General features: G+C 45.2%; 1 protein-coding gene across 2 annotated transcripts in view; it reads right to left on the reverse strand.

Annotated features, from left to right (window-relative positions):
- Positions 1-26,109, reverse strand: part of atp2a3 (ATPase sarcoplasmic/endoplasmic reticulum Ca2+ transporting 3) — a 230,672-nt gene that overhangs the window by 101,397 nt on the left and 103,166 nt on the right. For both annotated transcript variants that reach the window (XM_068007934.1, XM_068007933.1), the window contains exons 6-8: positions 22,255-22,335; positions 14,506-14,591; positions 8,780-9,244 (exon numbers count right to left, since the gene is read on the reverse strand). In XM_068007934.1, coding sequence (XP_067864035.1) covers positions 8,780-9,244; positions 14,506-14,591; positions 22,255-22,335 — 632 coding nt within the window. The remainder of the gene's footprint in view (positions 1-8,779; positions 9,245-14,505; positions 14,592-22,254; positions 22,336-26,109) is intronic.

Here is a 26,109-nt window from a genome sequence, read left to right on the forward strand (position 1 = left end):
AGCTCCATTTACACGGTGCCAAGAACTTCATGATAGACATCAATTTGTCATATCATTTACCAAACACTGACATCCTGTTCAATAACCTCTGACTATTGTTAGCACTCAACAAATATTTAACAGCCAAGTGTAACTGGGAATCACTAATGATGGAAGAACACCCACTGTTGATATAGCGACCTGGGTAAGGGAACACCCGGTCAGTAAACACAAGGCTTTTTAAAGTCCAGGCTCTGCAGCCTTTAAAAGACGGCACTGGGAACGATCAGCGATATTCAAAAGTCCTACAACTTAACACGAAACTCTGATTCACTGCTAACCTCATAACACAAGACAAATTTATGCCTTTTTAACATTTTCCTAGCTAGTTCTACCGTTCCTACTGGCTGCGTCTGTTGATAACGCCTAGCTTCATTTCAAGTCATGCTGACCACTCCGCCATCTCATCTCCCCACCCCTCACTGTGGCTGTGTGAGAAGCAGGGACTGAAGCCAATGGCTGGTTGGAGGTGAATCAAATGATCATCAATAAATATGCCTCAGAAATGGTTGTGACAGTTGAAGTTTCAGATCTGAAGCAGACACCAGACTTTCTAGATATCATTTTGAGGCCCTGTGGTTTATCGTTACTCCAACCTTATTTCAGTATCACTGTGAATGGCAGCAGGGAGTCTTTCAGAAAGACAACTGACATTTAGCAGTACTCAAATTTTCCTTTAGTGATTATGGCAAATAAAAGTGGCATTTCGATAGGATATCAGCACCACCTCGTTCAACCCTGAAATGGGAGGTTCTCCTATACAGAAAATAGGGCTCAAACCCAACCTGTACAAACCGTGGGCACCGAGAGTAGATTCAATGTGAACTACTGCCTCTCACAGCCCACCTCTCCCTTAACACACAAAATATTAGCATTAAAAAGGTGTCACGGTTACCGATTGAAACAAGTATCGAATAAACTGAGGCACGTTACACATTAATGGGAGCAGAAGACAGAAGCTCAGATCTGCGCAGTGTTGCATTAACACTTATTTGCTTTGTAAGGTTGAAGTGCACTGGTGTTGTGAAGTGACAGTTTGACAGAAAGAAAAGACAGGCTCGCATTTATGTAGCGTCTTTCACGACCTCAAGAAGCCCCAAAGCACTTTACAGCCAATTAAATACTTTTTGAAGTGTAGTCATTGTTGTAAAGTAGGAAACGCGGCAGCCAATTTGCACACAGCAAGATCCCACAAACAGCAATGTGATAATGACCAGATCATCTGTTTTTTTTTTAAAAGTGATGCTGGTTGAGGGATAAATATTGGCCAGAAACCAGGGAGAATTCCTCTGCTCTTCTTCGAAATAGTGCCAAGGGATCTTTTAAATCCACCTGAGGGAGCAGACAGGACCTCGGTTTAACGTCTCATTCGAAAGATGGCACCTCCTAAGGTGCAGCACTCCCTCAGTACTGCACTGGGAGTCTCAAACACTGAATTTCCAGCTTAGCTATTTCATTGGGGAGGAGGCTATTTTAATTGTAATCACACTTCTACTTCCAGCATAGACCAACTGAAGTGAAAAATCTCCTATTTGTATTTCAACCGTTGCAAGGGGGCGGGGGAGCTTGGAGAGTATTTCTATATATGAGAAGCAGACGGGGGAACGGACATGGTGTAATGTATAACCGTGGCTCACTGAGGGATAGAGCAAGCGGAGGTCGATAAATGAGGCGGAGTTTAATGGAACTTTACAAGGGATCCAACCATGATGTAATCAGCCCTCATCATCTATATTTAATTTAGGCTTCAAACAAAATAAGATCAGTAACATAAAATGCTTCAAAACGCTGCCTTTAGGGTGAGTATAATTCAATGATTCATTTGGAAAGCTCCACTTTGGTGAATTCTGACTGAAGTTCCCCCCACCCTGTCAGATTTTCTGCTCTTCTTCACCCTTGAACATTCTATTTAAAACAAGTTTTAGTGAAGCCAATCATTACAAATCCAACAAAAGAACAAATGTTTAGCTATCAACAGCAAGGCATAAATATGCCTTCTACATGTTTTTCTAAAAGACAAAAACTGCATACCGATTTACATATTAGTGTCAGACAGAAAGTGAGAGCACATCAACTCCTTCTCTCAACTGCACAAGGAAGGTGACTAAACCCAGAAAAGATTGGCTAGCTTCTGGCACTTGTGTCTGTCTATTGCTCCCAACCCCCATAGCTGCCTGAACCCTTAAGTGTGTAAAGCCAAGATGCACAATTAGCAGCCTTGACTCAGTTGGTCGCACTCTCACTCCTGTGTCAGAAGGTTGAGGGTTGAAATCCCACTCCAGAGACTTGAGCACAAAATCTAGGCTGACACTTCAGTGCAGCACTGAGAGGGTGCTGCACAGTGGGAGGTGTCATCTTTCAGATGAGACTTTATACCGAGGCCCCATCTGCCCTCTCAGGTGGATACAAAAGATCCCATGACACTATTTGAAAGACGAGTAGGGGAGTTCTCCCCAGTGTCCCAGCCAATATTTATCCCTCAGCCATTATCACTAAAACAGATTAACCCTTACATCTAATTGCTGTTAGTGGGACTTTGCTGTGCGCAAATTGGCTGCTGCACTTCAGCAAAATTAATTCATTGATTGTGATTTGCTTTGGTCATGAAAGATGCTATATAAATGCAACCTCTTTCTTCTTCATATTGTTAGTATATGCTACTATAAATGCTGTTTGAAGAAAACGTACAACAACATCAAGATGATTCTGTCTTTCTGAACAGAAAGAACTCACGTTTATATCGTGCTTTATCAGATGCAATGCCTCACTTTTTTTTTTGAAGTGCAGTGATTGCTGTTATGTAGGGAAACAGCAGCCACTTTGCACACAGTAAGATCCCAGAAACACCCACATGATGAATGCCCAGTTGATTTCCTTTAGGTGGTGTTAGTTGAGGGAGGTATGTTGGCCAGGGAACCAGGATACCTTCCTCCTCTCTATATAGGGCCGTGGAATCTTTAATATCAACATCAACTATCAGAAGGGCCTCAGTTTAACGTCTCATCTGAAGGACAGCACCTATGATAATGCAAAGTTGCCTTGCCACTTCACTGGAGTGTTAGCCTAGTTCATGTGCTCAAGTCCTTCAGTGGAACTTGAAGCCATGAACTTCTGACTCAGGTGAGAGTGCTAACCACTGGGCCAAAATGACACTAAAATAAAAAGGACTAACAATTCCAAAGTGACACAACTCATCTTCTTTTGCTGTGAATAGAGGAGACGGAGATGCTACACGTTAAAAAGAACTATGAAGAGTAAGGGTTTCTTTTTAAGCCTTTTTAAAACATTTATTCATTCTCACGATGTAATTCAATAAAACCAATAGGGAATTCAGGAGAAACTTCTTTACTCAGAGTGGTGAGAATGTGGAACTCGCTACCACAAGGAGTAGTGAGGCAAATAGCACAGATGCATTTAAGGGGAAGCTAGAAAAACACATGAGGGAGAAACGAAGAGAAGGATATGCTGTTAGTGTGAGATGAATTAAGGTGGGAGGAGGCTCGTGTGGAGCATAAACACTGGCATAGACCTGTGGAGCTGAATGGCCTGTTTCTGTGCTGTAAATTCTATGTCATCTTTATAATGTGTGGGCATCACTGGCAAGGCCGCATTTATTGCCCATCTCTAATTGCCTGAGGGACCATCTTCTTGAACCGCTGCTAGTGGTTTGATGCAACTGAGTGGCTTGCTAGGCCACTTCAGAGGACAGTAAAAAGTCAACCACATTGGTGTGGGATTAGAGTCACATATAAGCCAGGTCAGGCAAGGACGGCAGGTTTCCTCCCTAGAGGATGTTGGTAAACCAGTTGGGTTTTTACAACAATCCGACAGCTTCATGGTCACTTTTACTGATACCAGCTTTTTATTTCCAGATTTTTTAAAAACTGAATTCAAATTCTCAAATTGCTATTCTGGGATTTGAACTCATGCTCTCTGTATTATTAGTCCAGGTCTCTGGATTACTGGTCCAGTAATGTAACCACTACATTAGTGTACCCACAAATGTTTGTTTTGTAGGAGCTCCTTGTCATGAATGTGGTTGGTTTCTGTGACAAGGAGCTCCAACTAAACAAATATTTGCTCTGCAATGGCTTATGGATTAATTAGATCAATGCAACTCCATCTGATTTAACCTCCGAAAGGTGGAATAGTTTACTGACTGACAACAGCCCTCACAGTAATTAATCTTCTTACAGCCTTGAAGCTCTAAATGTGCTCTATCACAAAGCTCCCTCATGACCTCGAAGCTTCTAAAGCTGCACAACTGAAGATATAGCGGGCACTAGAGAATGCTACGAAGGTGCAATTCAGCAGAACATATATCAATCTGTATTAGTCATTCACTGATCAACCTTCAGAAATTCCCTCTCTCGTTCCTCCCTAGCTCCAAATATACGTCACCTTACGCATTCCTATTCCTCTGCATTCTCATGGTTTTGAGGTCGAGACTCATTGCACCACCTTATACTTTAAACTCAGGACCTCAAAACTTTGGAACTTCTTACTTGTGTCCTCCTACAACCCACAGATTTTTAGAACCCAAACTTGCCCTCTCACCAAACCACTTCCCAATTTATCTCATTGTCTCTCCTACTTTTTTCAGTCATGCTGGTGTCCTTACATTACTCTATTACAAATCTATTAGAAGCTCATTATAACGTAACCGCCATGTTATGACCCTACAGTACTCAATGAAAGAACAAACTTGTATTTCTATAGCCCCTTTCACAACCTCAAGACATTCCAAAGCGTCTTACAGCCAATTAAGTATTTTTGAAGTGTCAGTATTGTTGTAATGTAGGAAATGCAGCAGCAAATTTGCACACAGCAAGCTCCCACAAATAGCAATGGGATAAATGACCAAATCATCTCTTCTGGGTGGTGCTGGTTGAGGGATAAATATTGGCCAGGACACCAGGAGAATTCCCCTGCTCTTCTTCAAATAGTGACATTGGATCTTTTACATCCACCCAAGAGGGCAGACAGGACCTCAGTTTAATGTTTCATCTGAATGGCGACACCTCTGGCAGTGCAGCACTCCCTCGATACTGCATTGGAGTGTCAGACTAGATTATGTGCTCAAGTCTCTGCAGTGGGGTTTGAACCTACAACTTGACTCGAAGATGTAATAGAAAAACATCTAGTAAACGAAAATTTAATAAAAAGTAGTCAGCACAGATTTCAGAAGGGAAAGTCATGCTTGACCAACTTTATAGAATTCTTTGAAGAAGTAACAAAGGGTAGACAAGAGTAATGTAGTAGATGGAATATATTTGGATTTTCAAAAGGCCTTCGATAAGCTACCACATTGTAGACTCATGACTAAGGTCAGAGCATGTAGAGTCAGGGGAAAGGTAGCAGCATGGATAGCAAACTGGCTACAAAACAGAAAAGAGTGTGTAGGGGTTAAAGGACTACTCAGACTGGCAAAAGGTGGGACGTGGAGTTCCAAAAGGGATCGGTGCTGGGACCACAGTTATTCACAATTTACATTAATGATTTGGACTCAGGAATCGGATGTACAATCTCAAAATCTGTGGACGAAATCAAATTGGGGCGTGTACTTAATACAAAGGAAGAATGTGTCAAAATGCAAGAAGACATTAATAAACAGGCAGAATTGCGTGTAATTGGCAAATTAATTTCAATATAGATAAGTGTGAGGTGGTGCATTTTGGTAGGAAGAATAAGGAGGCCACATGCTGCTTGGATAATAAGAGTCTAAATGGGGTAGAGGAGCAAAGGGATCTCAGGGTACAGAAACAGAAATCACTAAAAGTAGCGACACAGGTTAATAAGGCCATAAAAAGGCAAACCAAGCACTGGGGTTCACTTCTCGAGGGATAGAATTGAAAAGCAGAGAAATTATGTTAAACTTGTATAGAACCTTGGTTAGACCACACTTGGAATTACTGTGCAGAATTCTGGTCGCCATATTATAAAAAGGATAGAGGCACTGGAGAAGGTATAAAGAAGATTCACAAGGATGATACCGGAACTGACGGGATATACTTGTCAGGAAAGGCTGAACAGGCTGGGGTGCTTTTCTCTGGAAAAGAAGGCTGAGGGATGACCTGATAGAGGTCTTTAAGATAGAAAGGGTTTGATAGGGTAGACGTAAAGAAAACGTTTCCATTTGTGGGGGGGTCCAAAACTAAGGGTCATAAATATAAAATAGTCACTAATAAATCCAATTGGGAATTCAGGAGAAACTTCTTTACCCAAAGAGTGGTGAGAATGTGGAACTCGATACCACAGGGAGTAGTTGAGGCAAATAGCATAGATGCATTTAAGGGGAAGCTGGATAAGCACGAGGGAGAAAGGAACAGAAGGATATGCTGATGGGGTTAGATGAAGAGGGGTGGAAGGAGGCTCATGTTTATGCCAGCATTTATGCTCCACAAGTTGGGCTGAATGACCTGTTTCTGTGCTGTAGATTCTATGGGCTGAATTTTAAAATCAAATTGCGGGTGCACTGGGAGCGGGGGGGCCGCGAAAATCCCGAGCGGGTTCGAAAGCCCGCCCCAACCTGCCAACATCCGGGGTTGCCACAGACGCGCCTGAGCGCCCGCTTCCCGAATGCGGAAGTCCCACCAGCAATTAAAGCTGGCAGGATGATAGTTAAAGAACCAAATGTACCTCATTGAGGTACTTAAGGTACTCTATTTCTGATGTAGTAGATAGCTAAACCGATTTTAAACTTATCTGGGCGGCTTTCCCACAGCTTCCAATTCATGCATGGAAGGGCCAGATCAGGCAAAAATAAACTAAATTAAATTTAAAAACCACTGCACAACATTAAAAAACAAAATAAACCTACCTTCCCACCCTGCTCCGACATCTTCCTCTCCGATCCCCCCCCCATCGATCTTCACACTCTCCCCTCCCCCCCACCCCGATCTTCACACTCTCCCTTCCCCCCACCCCGATCTTCACACTCTCCCCTCCCCCCACCCCGATCTTCACACTCTCCCTTCCCCCCACCCCGATCTTCACACTCTCCCTTCCCCCCACCCCGATCTTCACACTCTCCCCTCCCCCCACCCCGATCTTCACACTCTCCCCTCCCCCCCCATCGATCTTCACACTCTCCCCTCCCCCCCACCCCGATCTTCACACTCTCCCCTCCCCCCACCCCGATCTTCACACTCTCCCCTCCCCCCACCCCGATCTTCACTCTCCCCTCCCCCCCCCATCGATCTTCACACTCTCCCCTCCCCCCCCCATCGATCTTCACACTCTCCCCTCCCCCCCACCCCGATCTTCACACTCTCCCCTCCCCCCCACCCCGATCTTCACACTCTCCCCTCCCCCCCACCCCGATCTTCACACTCTCCCCTCCCCCCCACATCGATCTTCACACTCTCCCCTCCCCCCCACCCCGATCTTCACACTCTCCCCTCCCCCCACCCCGATCTTCAGCATCCTCCACTCTCTGTTCCAGCACCGACCGACCTCCCTCCCTCCATGTCAATCAGGCCGGCTGCCGGGCGCAAAAACCCGGAAACAACTTTAATTGCCATCAATTACATCGCGATCGCGTCAGAAAAGGTACGCTTTTTAAAAAAAATTCGGGTTCACTACCCCTCCCACCCCGCCACCATTTCATAATTGAGCCCTGTGTTTCCAGAATAACTCATCTGCTGCTTGCTCAACAATTTCAACTTAAAAAAAGGCCTCAGCAGGCATCTCAATAAGCAAGATAGCAAAGCCAAGGCAGGAGAAGAGGGTGAAAATACCAATGCAGAATTAGCAGTGGTACCAGCGATGCAGCAACTACACATAGGGCACGGTAGTGCACTGGACTGTTTAAACACCGGCATAGACTAGTTGGGCCAAATGGCCTGTTTCTATGCTGTAGACTCAATGTAAGGAACAACTCTAACTCAGAAGTGAGAGTGGGACCACTAAACCAAGGCTGACATCTGAAATCAAAGTCCAGAACACTGTAGCCCGAGTGACGGAACATGGTCACTGGGAATACAGGTTAAACTATAGCTGACATTTAAAAAGGGAGCAAAGGAACTTCATATGAACATGTTAAGCATTCATAGTCAGATATTTGTACAGCACAATTTCAAAACCTATCTACCAATGGATACACCCATAGCAATCTATATCCCAGCAGACACTATGTGGTTCAGATGACATTAATATGTGGCACATCCATCACCAAAAAATATCATAGCTATAAGTCACCCACACCAGAAAAACAAGGATCCGATTTAATATCGTCAAAAAAAAAACTCGGTTTCAAATGTGTTCAACAACAAAGAAACAACTCCAGTCGTGAGCCCCCAAGAACTAGATGTTCGTGTCAGTGACAAATAAACCTGTCCAAAGAGTCTCTCCTGAGTCCAACAGTAGCCTTTGGTGAGAAGGAACTGATCTAAGGAAACGGAGTTTGAGAAGTTGAAAAAGAGCAAACTGGAACAAAAGGTCAAAATATGATTTAAGAAAAATAGGGAAATGGGAACAAAACAAAATGAGTACCGTTCTCCAAATAGCTATGGGAAGGAGCGGGGTGGGGGTGGGCAGAAGGAGGGGCTAATTTTATCTTGTTCCCTCACATCGAAACCAAATGATTTTGTGATCCAGGCCAGAGGCTTTTTTTGTAACTATTGGGCCTGGGCAGAAAAACCAAAGATCTAATGTTTGACCCTTGGTGACGAATAGCCATCCAGTAACCCAATGACCTGATGAAAGCACCAGCTGTACCCTTTATAGTTAGTCCACTTACCTTACAGACGGACATCTGATTGGTGGTGAGTGTGCCAGTCTTGTCGGAGCATATGATCGATGTGCAGCCCAGTGTTTCCACTGAGGGAAGGCTCCTCACAATGGCGTTCTTCTTGGCCATGCGGCGGGTCCCCAGGGCGAGGCAGGTGGTGATGACGGCAGGCAGCCCCTCGGGGATGGCAGCCACTGCCAGCGCCACTGCGATTTTGAAGTAGTAGACGGCGCCACGGACCCAGGAGCCGCCATGGACGGGGTCGTTGAAGTGCCCAATGTTGATGACCCACACCGCGATGCAGATGAGAGATATGACCTTGGACAGCTGCTGCCCGAACTCGTCGAGTTTCTGCTGAAGGGGCGTCTTCTCGTTCTCCGTGGCCGCCATCTGGTTTCGAATCTTGCCAATCTCGGTGTTGACTGCTGTAGCCACGACGATGCCCATTGCTTTACCAGCTGCGATGTTGGTTCCCTGAAAAGAACACCAAACATGAGGCGAGTTAGGTGAAGATACGAGAGATTGCCAACTGCAAAAATTAATGGGGAACCACAGTTTGGGAGAGCACTTCTCGTTCAAAGTATTTCCCCATTGCTTACAGAAAATAGATATTTTAGAAATGTTTCTATGTATAGATTTAGAATTATGTGCCTCACTGTTTCAAGGAAAACTTCAAATTTCTCAATGAGCCCTATCATGGCAGTCACCTTCCTTCAAGGTCATTCTTGCACATTCCTGCCTCAGAAAAAACAGCTGCAACCTCCAGTGGCTCCAATTCATTTTAACAGGAGCCAACTCCAGGAAAACATGCTTTGTACAACACAAATTCTTTCCTTCAGACTGTCCTTCCCCTTTAAATCAACAGTCATCTCTAAGTATGTCCCAATTACAAAGATGCTCAATTGATTCTTTTCAAAAAAGCAATTTCAATTTGCCCAGAAAAATAACTTGCTCGTGTACACTGTCAGAGGTCGCTCTCACAAAGACCACTGCCATCAAACCGAGAATTGTAAAAAGCTTTCATGCACAACACAATAACTAAGAGATAGCTCACAATCTGTCAGATCGTTGGCAGTCTGACATCTCACTCAGATTGTCTGGGTTTCCCTGCTATCAAAGTCTGCACTTTAGCCCTTAAGTGATAAGTTAATATTCCATTTATCTACAGATATTATAGATATTATCTATTAAAAGCTTGCCTCTGCACCTCCTGCCAACTTTTCCATTATAAATTCCTATGTCCACATTTATAATGAAAGCTTCCTATGTAAACTTGTCACACTGTAACTATAGATATATATATATACACATTATATATATATATATATATCTAACATTACATTACACCTTCACATTCTTTTCTAGTACTCCTGTAACCCTTCATTCACCTACCTCCAATTACAGAGACTAAATACTTGATGATCTCTGCATCTCTTTTATTCTCTTATCGGATTGCCTTCTCTCTCAGCCCTTCTAATCTCCCTCTTTAGTTTCCTTCCATACTTTTGATACTTCTCTTACTCCATTAGGAGCCTTAATTTTTCTGAACTAATTTCCTTATTCTATGGAGCTCTGTCCTTTGTCGCAGTTCTTTGACTCCTGATCCGAATGTTTTTTTGTTTGCACCGTACTCAAATATTTTCCACTGCTGTGCGGATGTTTTATCAGTCCAATTAATCTGGGCGAGGTGCCCTTTCACCCATCTATTTTTGTTCTTTTCCAGTTAGCACCTTTGATTTTGATTCTGTTTTCCCCCCTTTATTCTGTCTGTTAATTATATTATAATCACTGGCTCCTAAATGATCTACCTTCAGGTCATCTTAGTTCCAGTTTATCACCTAAAAGCAACACTAGAGTCACATCTTTCCTCATTCGCCTTGTACGAACTCACTAAACCACTTGAGCGACCTCAGACCATCTCTGGATAGTTCAAGGCCTCCATTGTTCCAGTCCTTTTACCACTGCAGAAGACTTTGAATAACATACAAATCTCTATTTCTTTCTCACCGTTTGGCAGTTTATAATGGACACCCACTGTTGTCACAGAACTCTTATTTATCGCTTCAATCCAGAAGGTCTGAGTCTGAAAACTAGCTTCAATAACAGCTGCTCTATCGCTGTCGTCCTCTGCTCAGTTACCACCAACCTTTCTCCCCTTTTGCTTTCTCTATCTCTTCTGAAATTTTTACGGCCAATTGATGTTTAATTCCCTATTCTGTCTCAGCCAAAGCCAAATTTATATCAAAGCCATGACATCATCGCTCTCCACTGTAAATAGTGCTTTTAGCTCTCTATCCCACTCCCTAACTAGTTTAAACTCACACACAGCTCAATCTATTCTAGGAGCCTCTCTATCCCACTCCCTAACTAGTTTAAACTCACACACAGCTCAATCTATTCTAGGAGCCTCTCTATCCCACTCCCTAACTAGTTTAAACTCACACACAGCTCAATCTACTCTAGGAGCCTCTCTATCCCACTCCCTAACTAGTTTAAACTCACACAGCTCAATCTATTCTAGGAGCCTCTCTATCCCACTCCCTAACTAGTTTAAACTCACACAGCTCAATCTATTCTAGGAGCCTCTCTATCCCACTCCCTAACTAGTTTAAACTCACACACAGCTCAATCTATTCTAGGAGCCTCTCTATCCCACTCCCTAACTAGTTTAAACTCACACACAGCTCAATCTATTCTAGGAGCCTCTCTATCCCACTCCCTAACTAGTTTAAACTCACACAGCTCAATCTACTCTAGGAGCCTCTCTATCCCACTCCCTAACTAGTTTAAACTCACTCACAGCTCAATCTATTCTAGGAGCCTCTCTATCCCACTCCCTAACTAGTTTAAACTCACACAGCTCAATCTATTCTAGGAGCCTCCCTATCCCACTCCCTAACTAGTTTAAACCCACTCACAGCTCTTATCTATGCTTGACCACCCCTCATCCCATCCCACTCCCTAACTAGTTTAAACTCACACAGCTCAATCTATTCTAGGAGCCTCCCTATCCCACTCCCTAACTAGTTTAAACTCACACTCAGCTCTTATCTATTCTAGGGGCCTGCACATCCTTTCCTCCTCTAAAGGATAGTTTATAAAGGTGATCGGAGAGGTCAAGCACTCAGCTTCCCATTCAGAAGGTTGGAAGTCTGGGGTTTTGTTGGCTCTCAGTTAGGCCTCGAAGTCCAGTTCTGCACAGTGGTGACTGACAGTCGGTGGGGTGGGGTTGGTGGGAGAAGGCCAGGGTTAACTGACCCTTCTGGTGGCGTTCCCTCTTTGCGGATTATGGGGTAGTGTTAAGAGTCACTATTACCACCCTCCTAGTTGAAGAAAGTTCTGTGAGCCATTGGATCAAGTGGACAGCAAGGGAGGGGCAAATGGAGGAAAAATGGGAGCAGGGGATGTTAAAATACTTTAGAATATTTTATAGTTCAACTTAGTCTTAAAATCTTTTAGGTTTATATTCAGAAAAATTATTGTTCACAAATTAAGGGAAAATTGCATTTATTTTACATGTTTTCCCTCTTATATACCGGCAAGTTTCCTACGGCACTGCCTGCAGTAAGTTCCGAAGTTGCGCTCTCTCATAAGGACAAGGACACTATACTATGTAAAACATAACATCTTATTCTGCTGCTGAAGTGCAGGCGTGTGTCCCTTTAAGGCTACGAATTGTATTTGCTCTAAATTCTTGAAATGTCTCCTTGCATCAATTACAGAATAGACTGGCTTTCTTTCTCTTTTTTTTTTAAAAAAGCGAGTGGTTACAGCCACTTAGGTTTGTCCACCTTGGTTGAATGAGTTTTGTCAATTCTCAGTCAGGCCTTAAAGTGCAGTTCTGCACAACAGTGATTGACAAGTGGTGGGCTGGGATCAGGTCACTCAGAGTTCACAGATATTCTGGCTCCTGTGTCAGATAAACGCCTTTTCTTTTTAAAATGATCCTTTGTTTTGAAGCGTGGCACAGAAATTGATGCTCGACAATTGAAATTCGCCAGAGAGGTATGACAGACAGGAAAGCATAAATGTGATGGGCATACTGTTTTTATATTATAGATGGAAAAATGAGGGGCTGCACACCTACCTAACCTGCTTATAGTCAGCATACACATATCTGAACCAGAACTGACAGCGCAATAGGTGCCTTTACATTGGAGAAGGGCAGTCAACAGCAAACACATTGTTCCTTGAGGAACTGAGCATAAATGATCCACCGCAAAGAATTGGTGGCATTGTCTCCCAGGCCAGTCTCAGGCTGAACCAGACTGTTCGGAACCTTAGCCTACTATTTAACCCTGAACTGAGTTCCGTCCCCATATCGCCCCCCCACCCCCCTCACCACCTCATAACATCGTGCGTCTCTGCCCCTGCCTCAGCTCATCTGCTGCTGGAAACCCTCGTCCATGCCGTTGTCACTTCTAGTCTTGACTATTCCAATGCTCTCCTGGCCTGCCTCCCACCTTGCACCCTCCATAAACTTGAGCTCATCCAAAACTCTGCTGCCCGTATCCTAACTCACACCAAGTCTCATTCACCCATCACCCCTGTACTCGCTGACCTACATTGGCTTCCAGTCTAGAAACGCCTATATTTTAAAATTCTCATCCTTGTTTTTAAATCCTTCCAGTGCCTCGCCCCCTCCCTGTCTCTAGAACCACCTCCAGCCCCTACAATCCTCCGAGATCTTTGCGCTCCTCCAATTCTGGCCTCTTGTACATTCTCAATTTCCATCGCTCCACCATTGGTGGCCGTGCCTTCAGCTGCCTAGGCCCTACCTCTGGAATTCCCTCCCTAAACCTCGCTGCCTCTTTACCTCTCTACTCCTTTAGGACGCTCCTTAAAGCCTACCTCTTTGCCCAAACTTTTGGTCACCTGCCCTAATATCTCCGTATGTGGTTCGGTGTCAAATTGTGTCTGGTAATGCTCCTGTGAAGCTCCTTGGGACATTTCACTATGTTAAAGGTGCTATATAAATGCGAGTTGTTGTAGTAGTAGTAGACCCATGAAAATGTGGGCCTTTGGCTGTGCCATTGGATTAAGGCCTCCCGTTGCAGCAAAGTAACCATGAGGAGCCAGTCCTGGGCAGTAGCACTCTAACAATCAGGAGATTGGTGCCTGACAACAAATGTAAAAGGGGCAGAGCCTTCAACAAAAAAATACACACAGTAAAAGATTCTGTGTCCCTTCTGCTTTTACTAAATTAGGTTTGGCTTTCTCCAAGCTGTTGCTTTTCTTTTCTCTTTACCCTGCTTCATCTTCCCCTCCTTCTTCTCATCTATTCATTTCATCCATGCGTTGCTATAGTATACTACATAGAATTTACAGCACAGAAACCGGCCATTTGGCCCAAAAGGTCTATGTTGGTGTTTTTGTTCCACACGAGCCTCCTCCTACCCCTCTTCATCTAACCCTACTAGCATATCCTTCCACATTCTCACCACAGTACACTGACCCCACCCCCCCCCCCCCACCCTAAAGGCCCACAAAACACAGCATTTTGTAGAACTGATGATTTGGTTTCATCACATTAAAGCCACTGCCCGGTTTTGTGCTGGAGAAGTCAGACATCCCTTTGCTCATTCCCCTGTAGCAGGCTCTGGATGTCCCTCTCTAGCTGGCTCAGAGTCCCGAACATTAATGGAATCCACACATGAAGATAGGGGAAAGTCACAAGCGGGGACACTTCCTGTAACCAAACAAAATGGCTTCATCACGGTTGCTCTCATACATACCGAAAACAACATGTTCTTCTTGTCCTGGTTTACAGCTCGAGGGTCAGGTACAGGGTCACTGTGCTTGATGACAGAGACCGACTCCCCTAGACACAGAAAGCAAAGAGTTACAGTGAGGAAACACGGAACATACAAATCAGGGAAAGAATGGGAATATTGTACCTGGAGGGGCTGTGAGGGGACCACAGTGTACCCAATGGTTACACACTGCATACTCAAGTGTGAATAAACCACAGGATCAGCATTGGAGCCATCATGAATGGAAACATTAGTATTACTAGTAATAGCAGGTAATGAAGGTTAATGGTTACACTACTTTGGTGCTCCTGAAAGGGTGCAGTTTTAAAGGGCAAAAGAACTTATAGATAAATTCATATTTATACTATAAATTTCTATGAATTATAGTATACATATCAAGATATGTGCGAGGGTCAGGATTGTAGAGGATGCTCGACTACTACAAGCACATCTGGATGAGCTGGGGGATTGGGCCCGTGATTGGCACATGGCATTTATCACCAGGTCAAATGCTGAACATGTGTATACCCTTCAGGGAAAAGGACCAAAGTCTGGGTGAAATTATTCTTTTCCCAGAGATTAGTGGACCTTAGGAAAAAGGCTGCTAGCTCGTGCGGTGGACGTCGATTCGCTGAATTCCTTGAAGCAAGAGCTGGGCCTGTCTCTGGCTGGGGCAGAGATCACTTCATACAAAAGGGAGGTAATGTATAACATTAACCAGGGTTAGAGTGATCTCCTGGACTAGTCTTCGGTTGTCTAAAGGGGTCGGAGAGGAACTTTCCAGAATTTGTTCCCCTAATTGGCCTGAGTTTTTACCTCTCCCAGGGGATTACATGGCTCCAGGTGGGAAAGAGTCTGTATTGTGCTGCACAAGGCATCACAACTATGTGGGACAGGCTAGATGGACCTGTAGGTCTTTTCCTGTCCATTATTTTTTGTATGTATATTTTGACAGAATAATTTCTGAATTTCAGGAAGGCAGTTCCTTCACGATAACCCCAGAATATCCCAGCGTGATATAATCATGATGAATCAGAGCAGGTTCAAAAACATAGACATCGGTCTTCCTTCACTTCTAAATCAGAAACGTCGCTCAGAGCTAGTTCTGCCCAACTAACATCCCTCATCTTTGCAGCTTGGAAATTTAGATGAAGGAGTCTCTCACTTCTCAAAATCCTTTTCAAGTGTCAGCAATCCTTAAATTGTTAAAGTTACGACACACCCTCTCCCGCCTCAACATTGAGAATGTTTTGCAATCTGATGCCAGCAGACCAATGGATAACATCCCAGACTAACCAATCCATAAAGTCATTAATTCTTTTCAACTAATCTCTTAACTACATTTCATGTTTTTTTTTGTCCTTCAAGGTGAGGGTTGTTCATTCTGGGGAATGGAACACCTTACCTCCCTGTGCACAGCAGTTAGATTGTACAGGCCCCTCCACGTATATTGGAGCCCCAAGTTCCATTTCCCCCACCAGCCATTCTGTGGCACCTCTTGAGGAGATAGCCAACATCGTGCCAACTCGGGACCAGTTTAGTGCTACGGGCTGGTATGAAACGGCCCAAACTCACTTCATGTGAGGAACCTCACGGCCATCAGACAGAGAAGACTTTCCATCCCATTCGTCTGGGCTGGATTTGAGCTCAGGCCGCAGGAGTGAAAGGCTGGATTCCAAGAGGTAGATACTGCTGCACCAGCACTAAATTTTAAATTAATTTCCCCGCTGCGTCGGTGGTTTCCTGCACAGTTTCGATAGAGACGTATTTGTGCCCCGATGTGATCAGCCATTTTATTTTTGGGAGCTGGTGAAAGACATTTAATTTGTGACTGATACATGGTGAACTTTGTGAACAACTACACTCATTTCAAATTATAACTGGACACAAGAGTAGAATCTAATCAACTGGTTTAACTTTCCTTTTGTTAGAATTGGTTCTTTTACTGAACTGAATTAAAGTTAATTTTAATACAATTTGACTTTCAGTAAGTACATTTAAGAGCCCACAATGACAGAATCTTCACTGAGCAAGATGAATCACAAAGGACGTGCAATGTACTAAAATCGATCGCTCGCTCCCTGTTTGTTAATGAGTAAACTCTCCGGCCTGTCCTTATTACTTTAAAGTGAATCCCCAGCCTAATCAGGGGGCAAACTAACAACTCAGGTACATGGTGAATCCTTCATCAAAATTTGAGGTGAGGATTTTTACAAGATTTTAGTCAGCACATTATTAGTTACCAACCCAGCTCAACTAATGTTGTTCAGCCAGAACAAAGTCCATTATTTTAATATTTGTAGTGTTGAGCCATGTTTACGTCTGAAATGGGGAGTACTGCCTGCATGTAGAAGAGGAAGGGTTACCTGCTCTAGCAGAGTACTCCGGGATATCTGTCTTCATATTTATGTTGCTCCTCTGGTCCTCAACAGATTATTCTGGTCAAGAGATTATGGGTCGGATTACCTGTTCATTTCTGACATCAGTCAATGGAACATCAAAGTAGAACACACCAGAGAGTGTTTAGACCAAGAAGAGGCCATTCATCCCATCGAGATCGGGCAATCATTCAAGAGCATTGTAAATCCTTTAATCTCTTTCCTTTCCCAATTCTAAACCCATATAACCAAAGCTCCCTATTGTTCCAGGAATTTCTCCAACTCTTATTTTAAATGTTTCACCCGAGTCCAGATTCACTGAACAGATGGCAGGCAGTCTAGCCCCGAGTTAGTAATTCTTCATGTCTGAGTATTGTTAAGTTGCATTAAAAAATAGGTTTGGAGCAGGGTTCCTTTTTAGATCTCAGTTATGCTTTCCGATTCCACACAGAGCACCCGTCTACCTCCATCATGTGACTTTTACAAAATCATCTTTGAAGACTAACTGAACTGCGTATTCCCTTTTTTATTTAAAAGTTGATCGTATCCAGAATATTATGTATATAAGTATTGTACAATTATTCTATGGAGGGAAGGGATTTGAGGAAGTTGCTGTTGGATCCAGTGGCTGTGGTAACACAGTTGGGCATATGCTGGTGGCAGTGGTTGAGGCTAGAGCCCCTAGAGTTCAGCTGGAGGGTATGAAGATGGGGCAGCCATGGGCCCTCCTACATTGTGTCAGCTTGGCTCAATAGCTAGTACTTTCACCTTGGCATCAGAAGATCATGGGTTCAAATCCCACAAGAACACAATCTAGTCCGACACTCACTGTCCGAGTGAGTGCCGTATTGTTGGAGGAGCTATCTTTCAGATAAGATGTTAAACAGCGATTCATCTGCCTGCTCAGGTGGATGTAACAGATTCCTACGTCAGCCAACACCACCAAAAGCAGATTATCTGGTCATTTATTCATTTGCCATTTGTGGGGCCTTGCTGTTTGCAAATCGGATGCTTATTTACCCTCATAACACTTTCGAAGTAATTGATTGATTGCAAAGTTACTTGCGGACATCCTGAGGACACAGTAAGGTGCTACATCAGGCATCTGTCCTATGTTGGTTGATGGCCATGTTGAATTAGACAATTATTCTGAGCCTGGCTTTGATTCAGGAGCTGGTGCTGACCAATTTGTCCTTCCCCCGTGGATCAGCTTTCTCATCTGGGGGGGTGACGAGTATTCGGGGAACAGGACTTGGATTCTGGAGGCCTCCGAGATAAGGAGGAAGGGGAGGAGCTGTAAAGGAGGCCCAGACTGCACACCCTCCCTTCGCAGCTCAATCTCGTTTATTCTTGCAGTTCACAGTGAACATTCAAATGGATTTTGGAAATAATTTACACATTTCCGTATTTAAAAGCTACTCTGTTAGGTTCAGATTTTCTTTAAGGTACTAATCGTTTGATTTTCCTCTTTCTTTGTGGTATTTTTGAGAAATGTGAAAAACTAAGAATTGGCAAAAAAAAGACTTCAGTTATTTGAAGCAAAGTTAATGCAACTCAGCACTCAGATTTATTTTGAATCAAAGGACTTGCCGTCATTTATTTTCCGCTTGCAAGAAAACAAGCGGCTCCCAGAGTTCAGATTGATGATGCTGCCTTGCCAAATTCTGCACATGCCAAGCAGTGAGCTCATTATGCAGGTGGCATTATTTGGATACCCTTCATCTATTCCTTGGATCACACTGCCCAAAAGCCACTAGGGGGACAGGGGGGAGGGAAGGAGAGGGAAAACTATGCAAGGTTTTTAAGTTTGAAGTCAAACCTGAGCAGTGACGTTTGTAAAGCTGTGCCTACAGTCTTTTGTACCTGGGCACTGCCTTCCCTTATGCTGACAACCTGGGCGAGCATTTCAGATAACAGTTTCTAAGAGCTTCATTTTGATTAATGTAGCTGAGGTTCTCTGGCAAAGTTGTCCAAAAGCCTTAGAAATGTGCTGTTATGAGCAGTAACACAGATTCTGCAATATAGGTATTGGCTTAAATTTTCCTCAAGGTCTCAAAGAACACAAGCCTCTTTGTTAACACAACAATACATTGTAATAGATCAAAAATGTCCCCATTCAGTTATTCTTTGAAACGCCTATTTTAATTAAACGTCCTGGAACTTTTAAGACATGTATCCGGCTCATTTAATACCACTGTTGTCAGACCAATGATAAATAGTGGCATTCCACCCTCACTCTCTGCTACATGGTCCTTGAACAGTCTGGTTTAGCACTGCACTCCTATTCTCCAGGAACTAATGTCCCTTTATCATGCCAGCAATTCATGGTGCCTGCTCCAGTTAAAACCTGGCATCCTGTCCAGAAACACCTTCAGTCTTACCCTGTTTATATTAAGCTTCGATGGTCAACATTGAAGTCAGCCTGGTGATGTAACTTTGCTCGTTTGCTAGGTCACATACTTCCTTGCTAGACCTCTGATTGGTTGATACTGAGCAGGAATAGAAGCCTGGGAATGGGCTGGGCATCACATGAAATGGGGTTAGAAGAGCAGGGGAGTTCTCCCCAGTCTCCTGGCCAATATTTATCCCTCAACCAACATCACTAAAACAGATTATCTGGTCATTACCTCATTGCTGTTTGTGGGACCTTACTGTGCGCAAATTGGCTGCTGCGTTTCCTACATTACACCAGTCACTACACTTTAAAAAGTACATCATTGGCTGTAAAGCGCTTTGGGATGTCCTGAGTTCGTGAAAAGCACTAAAGCAATGCAAGTCTTTCTTTTTTAGTGTGTGTAGCAGAATTGATTGGCCGGCGCGGACACGATGGGCCGAAGGGCCTCTATCCGTGCTGTATAACTCTATGACTCTATAAGATAGGAACAGGAGGAGGCCATTTAGCTCCTCGAGCCTGTTCCCCCATTCAATGAGATTATGGCTGATCCGTGACCTAACTCCATATACCTGCTTTAGCCCCATATCCCTTACACCTATGGTTAACAAAAATCTATCAAGCACAGATTTAAAATTAACAATTGATCTAGCATCAACTGCCGTTTGCAGAGGAGAGTTCCAAACTTCTCCCACCCTTTGTGTGTAGAAGTGTTTCCTAACTTCAATCCTGAAAGTCCTGGCTCTAATTTTTAGGCGATGTCCCCTAGTCCTGGACTCCCCAACCAGTGGAAATAGTTTCTCTCTATCTACCCTATCAGTTCCCCTTAATATCTTGAAAACTTTGATCAAATCACCCCTTAATCTTCTAAATTCCAGGGAATACAACCCCGGTTTGTGAAATCTCACCTTGTAATTTAACCCTGGGAGTCCAGGTATCATTCTAGTAAGTCTACACTGCACTCCCCCCAAGGCCAATATATCCTTTCTAAGGCGCGGTGCCCAGAACGGAACACAATACTCCAGGTGCGGTCTAACTAGGGCTTTGTACAGCTGTAGCATAACTTCTACCCCCTTGTATTCTAGTCCTCTAGATATAAAGGCCAGTGTTCCATCAGCCTTTCTGAATATTTTCTGTACCTGTCCATGATATTTTAATGATCGGTGTACATGGACCCCTAAGTCTCTTTGGACCTCCACTGTTTCAATCTTTTCACCATTTAGAAAGTACTCTGATCTACCCTTTTTAGGTCCAAAGTGGATGACCTCACACTTGCCTACATTGAAATCCATTTGCCACAGTTTTGCCCATTCACTTAATTTATTAATATCTCTCTGTAATTTTATGCTTCCACCTACTCTGCTTTAAATGCTGCCTATCTTTATGTCATGGGCAAACTTGGATCTGTGGCTCCCTATCCCAGTATCTAAATCGTTAATAAATACAGTTAATAGTTAAGGCCCCAACACAGATCCCTGTGGGACATCACTAGTCACATCCTGCCAATTTGAGTACCTGCCCATTATCCCCACTCTGTCTCCTGCTGCTCAGCCAATATCCTAACCAGGTCAATAATTTGCCCTCAATTCCATGAGCTTCAACTTTAGCTAACAATCTCTTATGAGAGATTTGAATCGACCGCCTTCTGGAAGTCCATATAAACAGCATTCATAGACATTCCCCTGACCACTACTTTAGTCACCTCTTCAAAAAATTCAATCAGGCATGAGCTACCATTCACAAATCCATGCTGGATCTCTCTGATCAGCTGAAAACTTTCAAGGTGTTCAGTCTAGTAATTTCCAGACAACAGATGTTAGGCTAACTGGTCTGTAATTCCTTGGTTTCCCTCGCTCACCTTTCTTAAACAGCAGAGTGACGTGCAATTTTCCAATCTAAAAGGAACGGTTCCTGAATCGAGAGAACTTTGGACGATTATAGTTAGGGCTTCGACAATGTTCCCACCTACTTCCTTTAAAATCCTGGAATGGAAACCATCTGGTCCTTGGGATTTGTCACTCTTTAGTGCCATTATTTTCTTCATTACTGTTAATTTGCTTAAGTTAATTATGGGGAGACCCTGTCTCAGATTCAAAATTAATTTCCTTGGGGTGCCTGGCATGCTATCCTCTTCCTCTACTGTAAATACTGATGCAAAGTAATTATTTAACATGTCCGCCATTTCCTTAATAACACAGCGGGGCACGGGCCAGAGCACTAAAGGTTTGCAGAGTTCGTGCTGGAACACTAGCAGTAAGTCAGAGGTCTTCTTGTGTTAAGCGCACAGGACTAATCCTGGTAAAAAGCCTTCTACAGAGTGGAGATCGGGACTGCAACTGGGATCTGCAACAGGCCCTGTCAAAGCAACAGTTGCATTGGACCGGGACCAGGACCAGGATGTGGCCCAAAGGCTACACTGAATCTGGACTGGGAGTTTGACTCTGGCAAGACCAGGAGTTTAATGTGAATGAAGCAAAAGTTAGTGATCATCTTGAGCGCCGTGAATGCTCCGTGTAACATTGCCTCATGCTGTAGCTGCTGCTGTCCATCTTAGGGCCATTAAGAGTCCTGGCTTTGCCTACCACGGTTCCTCAGAGCAGGTACATAAGGTATTTTGGAATCAACAGAAAATTACTTATATGGAGAGGCATTTCCTTTCCTGATCTTTGACATAACAAAATTCACTCGGCACCAAACACAGACCCCAGGTTACTTCAGATGCATCAACAGAAGTCAATATTGAAATATCGAAGGGCCAGGTCAATGTCTATAACTCTACATGAATACTTCATTAGGTAAATATAATTACATTGAGTTGGACCAATGGCCAGGCCACCGTGATGAAGCCTGGATGGATATGGTTGACGTACTTTCCATTTTATTTATTTTTTAATATTAGTTGGATGTACGCAATAGATTCTGGCCTAGAATAGACCAGCCTCATCCAATGAAACTCCTCACCTGTAAGAATGGACTGGTCCACTCGGAGAGTTGTTGATTTGATGCTGATAATCCTGATGTCAGCAGGGACTTTATCACCAACTGCAAATAAAGAACAAAACTCCAGTCAAACCAAGACAGCGGTAAAATAACAGTAGAACCAGAGGACACGGCCTGCGCTTGAAGGGGGGATGAATTCAAAACTAATCTGTGGAAACATTATTTCAGTGAACGAGTGGTCGATCCGTGGAACAGACTTCCCAGGGAGACGGTGGAAGCAGTTAGTACTGATTCATTCAAATGCAAATCAGATAATTTCTTTCAGAAAACATCATTTTGGGATCAAGTATAGGAGTAATTTGAGACATGATGTGTGGTAACTGCAGCATGCTCGGGAGGAAAGGTGACTCTGGACCTATGGTTCCCAAAGCTCTCCACCACTGGGGGTTTTCCTCGTGTCATTTAGACTAATTGATAGAGGTTGATGACTATGATTAGTCAATAACTCCATTATCGTTGTATCATGCGACTACCAGGATGGCGGAAGGTTAACTAGATGGGCCTTGATCTTTTATCATCCAGAAATTCCTATGTTCCTAAAATCCCCATAACCGAAGCTTCACTTCCAGTACAATCTACCTGCAATTCTCCCTGATCAGCTGTTCCATGCACAGTCCTTTTCTGAAAGTCCTTTTCTTGTACACTCGAGTGAAATTGGAACAGGTCAGTCAACCTGCTCCGATTTTATTCCCCCCTCAAAAAAAAACAATGCCAGATGGAATCTCCTTCCATGAGCTGCTCATGTCAAATTCTGAGACACCCCATACTTTTCCATGAAAACCGTAAATCACTGGTCACGAGCCCACCTGCCTTTTTTATTCTTGTCGACACCTCAGTCAGTCCTGATTGATGACTTGCCACATGGGTAGATCTTGTTGCTATCAATGAATGCTTTTTAAAAAAAAATTCATCTTCATGGTGTGGGCATCACTGGCAAGGCGGGCATTTATTGCCCATCCCTAGTTGCCCTGAACAGCTGCAGTGCAGAAGTCTGATACAACTGAGTGATTTGCTAGGCCACTTCAAAGGGCAGTTAAGAGTCAACCACGTTGGTGTGGGACTGGAGTCACATATACCCAGACCAGGTAAAAATGGCAGGTTTCCTTCCCTAAAAGACATTAGTGATCCAGTTGGATTTGTAACGACAATCTGACAGCTTCATGGTCACTTTTACTGATACCAGCTTTTCATTTCCAGATACTTTAAAAAATAGAATTCAAATTCTCAGACTGCCACGGTGGGATTTGTACTCTCGAGCTCAGGATTACTAGTCCAGTAACATAACCAAAACAAAAAAAATGAGTTGGAGATGGTGTGAAGTGCCTTAATTTCTACACTGTGAAGAAGCTGTTTATGTCCAGAAGGCTTTTCTCAAGGTGCCACATCAAAGGCTACTACACAAAATAAGAGCTCATGGTATGGGGGGGGTAACATATTAGCGTGGATAAAGGATTGGTTAGCTAACAGGAAACAGTAGGCATAAATGGGTCATTTTCAGGTTGGCAAGATGTAACGAGTGGAGTGCCACAGGGATCAGTGCTGGGGCCTCAACTATTTACAATCTATATCAATGACTTGGATGAAGGGACCGAATGTATGGTTGCTAAATTTGCTGATGACACAAAGGTAGGTAGGAAAGTAAGTTGTGATGAGGACTTAAGGAGTCTGCAAAGGGATATAGATAGGTTAAGTGAGCAGGCAAAAATTTGGCAGATGGAGTATAATGTGGGAAAATGTGAACTTGTCCACTTTGGCAGGAGGAATAGAAAAGCAGTATATTATTTGAATGGAGAGAGATTGCAGAACTCTGAGGTACAGTGGGATCTGGGTGTCCCAATACATGAATCACAAAAAGTTAATTTGCAGATACAGCAAGTGATTAGGAAGGCAAATGGAATGTTGTCATTTATTGCAAGGGGAATGGAATATAAAAGTAGAGATGTTTTGCTACACTTGTACAGGGCATTGGTGAGATCACATCTAGAATACTGTGTGCAGTTTTGGTCTCCTTATTTAAGAAAGGAGATAATTGCTTTAGAGGCGGTTCAGAGAAGGTTCACTCGACTGATTCCTGGGATGAGGGGGTTCCTATGAGGAAAGGTTGGACAAGTTGGGCCTGTATACATTGGAGTTTAGAAGAATGAGAGATGCTCTTATTGAAACATAAGATCCTGAAGGGACTAGAAGGGGTAGATGCTGAGAGGTTGTTTCCCCTTGTGGGAGAGACTAGAACTAGGGGCCACAGTTTAAAAATAAGGGGTCTCCCATTTAAGACTGAGATGAGGAGAAATTTTTTCTCTGAGGGTCGTGAGTCTGTGGAACTCCCTTCCCCAGAGAGCGGTGGAGGCAGGGTCATTGAATATTTTTAAGGCTGAGTTAGATAGATTCCTGATTAACAAGGGAGTGAAAGGTTATAGTAGGTAGATAGGAAAGTAGGGTTGAGGTCACAATCAGATCAGCCATGATCTTATCAAATGGCAGAGCAGGCTCGAGGGGCCGAATGGCCTACTCCTGCTCTTAATTCATATGTATGTCCATTGTTTTAAACACTTGAGCGTGGGAAATATCTTCATTTTTTTTTAAATAAAGTGCAGAGCAGTTACTTTATATTCAGCTGTTTGAGGCACAATGCAGGATTGAAGCGAGGGGGGCGAGAGCGAGGGGGCGAGGGGGCGAGAGCGAGGGGGCGAGAGCGAGGGGGCGAGAGCGAGGGGGCGAGAGCGAGGGGGCGAGGGGGCGAGAGCGAGGGGGCGAGAGCGAGGGGGCGAGGGGGCGAGGGGGCGAGGGGGCGAGAGCGAGGGGGCGAGGGGGCGAGAGCGAGGGGGCGAGAGCGAGGGGGCGAGAGCGAGGGGGCGAGAGCGAGGGGGCGAGAGCGCGGGGGCGAGAGCGAGGGGGCGAGAGCGAGGGGGCGAGGGGGCGAGAGCGAGGGGGCGAGAGCGAGGGGGCGAGAGCGAGGGGGCGAGAGCGAGGGGGCGAGGGGGCGAGGGGGCGAGAGCGAGGGGGCGAGGGGGCGAGAGCGAGGGGGCGAGAGCGAGGGGGCGAGAGCGAGGGGGCGAGAGCGAGGGGGCGAGGGGGCGAGGGGGCGAGAGCGAGGGGGCGAGAGCGAGGGGGCGAGAGCGAGGGGGCGAGAGCGAGGGGGCGAGAGCGAGGGGGCGAGAGCGAGGGGGCGAGAGCGAGGGGGGCGAGAGCGAGGGGGCGAGGGGGCGAGAGCGAGGGGGGCGAGAGCGAGGGGGCGAGAGCGAGGGGGCGAGAGCGAGGGGGCGAGGGGGCGAGAGCGAGGGGGGCGAGAGCGAGGGGGCGAGGGGGCGAGAGCGAGGGGGCGAGGGGGCGAGAGCGAGGGGGCGAGAGCGAGGGGGCGAGGGGGCGAGAGCGAGGGGGCGAGAGCGAGGGGGCGAGGGGGCGAGAGCGAGGGGGCGAGAGCGAGGGGGCGAGGGGGCGAGAGCGAGGGGGCGAGAGCGAGGGGGCGAGAGCGAGGGGGCGAGAGCGAGGGGGCGAGGGGGCGAGAGCGAGGGGGCGAGAGCGAGGGGGCGAGAGCGAGGGGGCGAGAGCGAGGGGGCGAGGGGGCGAGAGCGAGGGGGGCGAGAGCGAGGGGGCGAGAGCGAGGGGGCGAGAGCGAGGGGGCGAGAGCGAGGGGGCGAGAGCGAGGGGGCGAGGGGGCGAGAGCGAGGGGGGCGAGAGCGAGGGGGCGAGAGCGAGGGGGCGAGGGGGCGAGAGCGAGGGGGGCGAGAGCGAGGGGGCGAGAGCGAGGGGGCGAGAGCGAGGGGGCGAGAGCGAGGGGGCGAGAGCGAGGGGGCGAGAGCGAGGGGGCGAGGGGGC

Source organism: Heptranchias perlo, chromosome 28 (genome assembly GCF_035084215.1).
Source record: "Heptranchias perlo isolate sHepPer1 chromosome 28, sHepPer1.hap1, whole genome shotgun sequence".
NCBI lineage: Eukaryota > Metazoa > Chordata > Chondrichthyes > Hexanchiformes > Hexanchidae > Heptranchias > Heptranchias perlo.